Source organism: Octodon degus, unplaced genomic scaffold, assembly GCF_000260255.1.
Source record: "Octodon degus isolate 3935 unplaced genomic scaffold, OctDeg1.0 scaffold00268, whole genome shotgun sequence".
NCBI classification, from domain to species: domain Eukaryota; kingdom Metazoa; phylum Chordata; class Mammalia; order Rodentia; family Octodontidae; genus Octodon; species Octodon degus.
In genome coordinates, this window is record NW_004524844.1 from 385,432 (window position 1) to 391,709 (window position 6,278).

At 59.4% G+C, this 6,278-nt stretch overlaps 1 protein-coding gene across 2 annotated transcripts in view; it reads left to right on the forward strand.

The window, feature by feature from the left end:
• Syt3 (synaptotagmin 3) overlaps positions 1–6,278 on the forward strand; it is a 12,385-nt gene that overhangs the window by 3,888 nt on the left and 2,219 nt on the right. Inside the window, exons 4-9 of one of the 2 annotated variants that reach the window (XM_023706695.1) lie at positions 1,293–1,818; positions 2,868–3,243; positions 3,377–3,595; positions 4,992–5,112; positions 5,206–5,377; positions 5,455–5,587. In XM_023706695.1, coding sequence (XP_023562463.1) covers positions 1,293–1,818; positions 2,868–3,243; positions 3,377–3,595; positions 4,992–5,112; positions 5,206–5,377; positions 5,455–5,587 — 1,547 coding nt within the window. Of the gene's footprint in view, positions 1–1,292; positions 1,819–2,867; positions 3,244–3,376; positions 3,596–4,991; positions 5,113–5,185; positions 5,378–5,454; positions 5,588–6,278 lie in introns of those variants that run through there. The other variant, XM_023706696.1, reaches the window with a different exon arrangement.

Below are 6,278 nucleotides of genomic sequence, written 5' to 3' on the forward strand. Positions count from 1 at the left end.
TAAGTAGGTGCTTTAGACCACTGAGCCATCTCTCCAGCCCGAGGTCACTTTCTCTGTCTCAAAATCCCAGCTTTTTCATGAAATGGGATGAGTCCTCCCTAGTTACAATGTCTGAGGGTTGATGTTATGCACTGACCAGTGTGGACCCAGAGGGTGAGCATCCCTGAACACAGCGTCACCCCTGCTGGCCTGGGCAGGGCCCTGGCATCCCCACCATGGCTCACGGCCTGGCTGGAACACAGTCCCACTCTTCTCCCGTCCTGGACCAGGAGCCATGTCCCAAACAAATGTGCCTTTCCTTGAGCATCATTCTGGAACCCCACTCCTGGTACCAATCACTGAATGAGCCCCAACCTTGGGCTGCAGAATGGGGCCAAGCAAGGTTCTCTGCCAGGCAGGGCCACACATCATGGGCATTTGGGGACCGCTGGTGATGAGGCTGGCACAATGAGGCTGGTCATTCTAATTTCAAGTCACATTTGAACTGCTACTCACTAGGAAGGACCGAGGCATCATAACAGCCCCACAACAGAGGTCAGGTCCCCACCAATCTCCAGCTGTGCACCTTGGGCAGATGATATTGTGTCTGTTGACCTCAGTTTATTTCCATGGAAAATGGAATTCTATCCCTTAAGCCGTGCGCCTTCTGCATCCCACTATACCTGAGGAAAGGACTGATAGTTCATATTAGGAGAGAATGTAAGGCTTGCAGTGGTTACGATGGGCTCCTGAGACCGTACAGCAAGCTGAGTTCTAACCCGCTTCACAGTGTCCATGCTTCCTGGGTTATTGCTGAGGTGGGGTGGTGGGCTGGGGGTGCTTGGCTCTACCTCGGACATTGTGTCCTCCTTCAGAGAAATTGAGTGGGCTAAGGATTAAGAGTAAAATCTGACTGGGTACATGTCTGTAATCCCAGTCTCTGGGAGGATGAGTTCAAACCTGGGCCAGGCAATTTGGTAACTTAGTGAGACTCTGTCTTAAAAAATAAAAAGGGCTGGGGATGTAACGCAGTGGGAAAGCCTTACAATCAATCCCCAGTACTGGGAAAAAGGAAAAAAGTAAAATCTGGAGCAGACCACAGATTCAAATATCGCACCTGTCGCCTATCATGTGCAGGGCCCAACAGCCTCACAATTTCTTTAAAGCAGTTTTAGGAAACACCTCCCCAGAGGGTTGCGGAGTTTTAGTCCTGTATCAGAGTGCCCGGGATGATCCATGCCAGCAACTGGGATTGGCCCTCAGAAGACAACTGAGCCACCCTGACCCCTGACCTCTGTCCTCACTCTTTCCAGACATTTCCGTGAGTCTGCTGTCGGTCATCGTGACGTTCTGTGGCATTGTCCTCCTGGGCGTCTCTCTCTTCGTGTCCTGGAAGTTGTGCTGGGTGCCCTGGAGGGATAAGGGGGGCTCGGCAGTGGGCGGCGGCCCTCTGCGCAAAGACCTGGGCCCTGGGGTGGGGCTGGCGGGCCTGGTGGGTGGCGGAGGGCATCTGGGGGCCAGCCTGGGTGGCCACCCTCTGCTGGGTGGCCCCCACCACCATGCTCACGCTGCCCATCACCCACCCTTTGCGGAGCTGCTGGAGCCAGGTGGCCTGGGGGGCTCCGACCCCCCTGAGCCCTCCTACTTGGACATGGACTCATATCCTGAGGCTGCAGCCGCTGCTGTGGTGGCTGCCGGAGTCAAGCCGAGCCAGACCTCTCCTGAGCTGCCCTCTGAGGCCGGGGCGGGCTCTGGGCTGCTGCTGCTGCCACCCAGCGGGGGCGGCTTGCCCAGCGCCCAGTCGCATCAGCAAGTCACAAGCCTCGCACCCGGCACCAGGTGAGATGGGGCCGGGGTCCACTCCAAACATCTGTGTCCATCTGTGTCTTTCCCCGTCTCAGGTTCTCCTGAGTTCTGTGCAGGAGGGAGATGGGGACACAGCCCCAGATCCTGGAGCATGAGCAGGCAGGAGCCCCAGACTGCCAGAACTGAGAGGATGGGGCTGGGGAAAAGGGGCCTGTGGGTGCCTACATCCCTGACACTCTGAGCCAAGACTAGCAGTGAGGCCCTACAGTCCGTCTGCCCTTATTCGTGTGCTCGGGTACCCTGAAAACCTAGTACCAGTGTGCCGGGAAGCCCCTGGGCTGCAGCTGCACAGCTCTCACGGTCTCGGGGATGCAGGGAGGCAGAAAAGCAGCTCAGGGAACGACGGGGGTCCCCAGGAGGTCCTCCTGTGGCGCAGCTCAGGCTGGTGTTGAAGGGGCTTGGGAGAGACCTGGGGAGTCAACCAGGCAGGGAGGTGTGCGGAGAGGGACCAGGGGTGCAGAGGCAGGGCGCAGGGCCCTGTGGGGGCAGCCAGGCATGAGGGCAGAAGAGGAAGATTGCAAGCAGAAAATGGGAGATGCAGGCTGAGGACCTTGGCCCAGTCCAGGCCCCGGGTGGCAGGCCAAGAACACCTGCATAGAAGGACTCCTCTGTGGCCATCTGTGGATGACAGGAGGGAGAGACAGGAGGCCAGGTGGGAAGGACCGGCCTCAGCTGGGACCAGGGTGGCAGCAGTCAAGAGGCTGGGGCAGGCTGGGGAGATGGAGAGGGAGACAGAGGCTTGGGGGCCCCCACTGGGTGGAAGAGGTCATCTTGGGTCACCAGTCTGAGGTCTGCAGGCTCCCAGGAGCTGATGCCTGAATGGGCTGGGCTGGAGGGAGCTTAGAAGTGGAACTAACTCCTCTTTCCAGGCACCAGTGGGGAAACTGAGGCTCAGCATGCACAAGGGGGGCGTTCTAGGTCCACTGAGGCAAAGGAGGGGATGAGTGGCCCCAGGGCTGGGGATGAGAAAGGGTAGGTAGAGATCAGAGCCAGGACCCCACCTTGGTCTCCCCTCTGCACAGGTACCCGGCCCTGCCACGACCCCTCACACAGCAGACCCTGACCACGCAGCCCGACCCTAGCAGCGAGGAGCGGCCACCCGCCCTGCCCCTGCCCCTGCCTGGCGGCGAGGAGAAGGCCAAACTCATCGGGCAGATCAAGCCCGAGCTGTACCAGGGGACAGGGCCCGGCGGCCGCAGGGGCGGCGGGGGCTCGGGTGAGGCAGGGACCCCCTGTGGCCGCATCAGCTTTGCCCTGCGGTACCTCTACGGCTCTGACCAGCTGGTGGTGAGGATACTGCAGGCCTTGGACCTCCCGGCCAAAGACTCCAATGGCTTCTCAGACCCCTATGTGAAGATCTACCTGCTGCCCGACCGCAAGAAGAAATTTCAGACCAAGGTCCAGGGCGGCAGCTGGACATCAGGGGACCCGGGCCAGACTCTGGAGGGGCTAGACACCAGGCCTCTGGGTCCTGGGGGAGGGACTGGGGAGGCCATGGGGTCTGGACGGGTCCTCTCCTCCACCCCCGCAGGTGCACAGGAAGACCTTGAACCCTGTCTTCAATGAGACGTTCCAGTTCTCAGTGCCCCTGGCGGAGCTGTCCCAGCGCAAGCTGCACTTCAGCGTCTACGACTTCGACCGCTTCTCCCGGCACGACCTCATCGGCCAGGTGGTGCTGGACAACCTCCTGGAGCTGGCCGAGCAGCCTCCCGACCGCCCGCTCTGGAGGGACATCATGGAGGGCGGCTCGGTCAGTGTCCCTGGGCCCTGGCGACCCCCCATGCACCTTGCTTCCCACCCCCCACCCTCACCCCTCAGTTTGTGCCTGGGGACCTTGGAACCTCCTCCCCCTGGAGAGTCCCTGGATGACACTGCAAGTGTTCGAGCCAGAATCGGGAGTCATGACGGGCCCTGGCCCTCCAGCCCGGCCACCTGTTAGGCTCAGCACTGGGTCCCCCATTTCCCTACAGCCCACACCCACCCCCTTGACACTGGATGACTTCCGGCCATGACCTGGTGATGTGTGCCTTTGACCTGTGATTTCTGGCTGTTAGCCTCGCTTTCCCCTCTTCCTCTGCCTTCCAACCTCCCGTCCCAACTTCTGGTCTCTTTCAAGTGCAGCTTTCTCTGGTCTCTGAACTTCGAAATTTTGTAAACCCATGACCTTGTGAAGCTTTCTTATCCTATCTCTGGGTTCTCCGTGGCTGCCTTCCCTGAATCCTGTGAGCCTTTGTGTCCAGGGTGTCCCACTCATCCTGAAGTGTCCCGATTGTGGGGCCCAAGACCCCCACCTCCAGCAGCCTTGTCCGCATTTCTCATGACCCTCTTCTGGCAGGTTATGCCCCAGCCCCTCCTTAGCCTTTCTGGGAGCCCCAAGCCTCAGACCGCCAGCTCCTTACACCCCAGTCCTGACCCAGGGATTACCAAGCATTCTGTCCTTGCAGGGCTGGGAGGCTGAGGGGACGCAGCGAGCCTGGCCCTCATATCAGGAGGGGACTTGCTCCCAGCCTGTTTCCCATCTGTCCTCTCTGTGTCCAGCTGGCCTCCCTGTGCCTGGTCCTTCGCATTCGCACTGTCCCCTATCCTTGTCATTTGAGGGCGTCCCCATTCCTTCATTCACTCACTCAGTCCTGCAACCGGAAGGTCCCCAGGGAGCTGCAGGTCTCCATCCCAGCACCAACTGCAGGGTCGGGGTTATGGGAGCCAAAAAGGGTACTTGCTCAGGGGTGTGGGGACCCAGGAACTTGTGGGACAAGGTGACCACAAGCCTTGAAGGCCGAGGAGGCGATGGGGACACTGAGTGAAGGGAAAGCGTGGGGCCTTCTCAGTCTGTCTCTGTCTCTGTGTCTCTCTGTGTCTGCTGTTTCTGTCTCTATCTGTCTCCATGTCTGTGTCTCTCTGTCTCTGTGTCTGTCTGTCTCTGCCTGCCTCTCTCTGTCTCCCCCCCACCACCACTTCCTGCAGAACAAATGGGCTTTGACAGTCTCAGCAGCTGTGTCCCAGGAGCTACAGGGCCTTGGCCCACACTCAAGATTGTTAAGTGGCCGGGGATAGAAGGGAGCCCCAGGCCAGGGAGGGGCTCAGTTGGGGAGGAGACAGCTGGCTGGCAGGGGCCCAGTCCCTGAGCACCCCCCTCCCCACCGCAGGAAAAGGCAGACCTTGGGGAGCTCAACTTCTCCCTCTGCTACCTCCCCACGGCCGGGCGCCTCACGGTGACCATCATTAAGGCCTCTAACCTCAAAGCGATGGACCTCACAGGCTTCTCGGGTGAGTGAGGGGTGCAGGCGCGGGGGAGGTGGGGGGCGCGGAGCCCCCGTCTGAGTGAGGTGGCCGCCTTCAGCGACTCCTTCCCACTACCAGACCCCTATGTGAAGGCCTCTCTGATCAGCGAAGGGCGGCGTCTAAAAAAGCGCAAAACCTCCATCAAGAAGAATACGCTGAACCCCACTTACAATGAGGCGCTGGTGTTCGACGTGGCCCCTGAAAGCGTGGAGAACGTGGGGCTCAGCATCGCCGTGGTGGATTACGACTGGTGAGGCGGGTGAGCTCAGGGGCGGGCGGGGGTGGGGTGGGGCCCCGTCCCCCGGTTCTCACCACCCCACCCTTCAGCATTGGGCACAACGAGGTGATCGGCGTGTGCCGCGTGGGCCCCGAGGCCGCCGACCCCCATGGCCGCGAGCATTGGGCTGAGATGCTGGCCAACCCGCGCAAGCCGGTGGAGCACTGGCACCAACTGGTGGAGGTGAGCGGCGCGCTGGGGGTCCGCAAGCGAGGGTGCACAGGGTGGGGTCAGCTCGGTGCAAATTGCAAATCAAGGGGAAGGGCTGGGCTGTGAAAGTTAGCGGATTGAAGGCAGTGTGGTGGAGCACTCTGCAATCCCAGCTCTTTGGAGCCTGAGGCAGGAGGGTCACTATGAGTTCAAGGCCAGCCTGGGCTGCACAGTGAGCTCAAAACTAGCCTGAACCACATAGTGAGAAACTGCCTCAAAAAGAAAAAATAAATAGTTCATTGCCTTGTAGTGGGTGAGAATCAACAAAACAGTTTTAATAAATAAGAGAATAATAAAGTAAAATATAGCAGAGAGTGTGGTGGTGCAGGACTTAGTGGGGTCACACACCCTGCTGAGTCTGTCCGGTCGAGGCCTCTTGGGAGGACGATGCATGGTGACAGAGTCTCGGGGGCTTAGCGAGCTGAAGCGGGGATGGGAGGGTGCCCTGGGCCTCCTGCCGCCTGTGGCTGTGGCCATGGTAAAGCCAGTTAAGATCCTTACTTTGTGAACCATGGCCATTTAGCCAATGCAACAAAAAAAGCAGAGAATTGCATTTTCAAAGATATTAATGAGGGCCAGGGATATGGCTCAGTGGAATAAGCGCTTCCCTGGCAAGTGCAAGGGCCTGAGTTCAATCCCCGGTTCCGCCAAAAAAAAAAAAAAA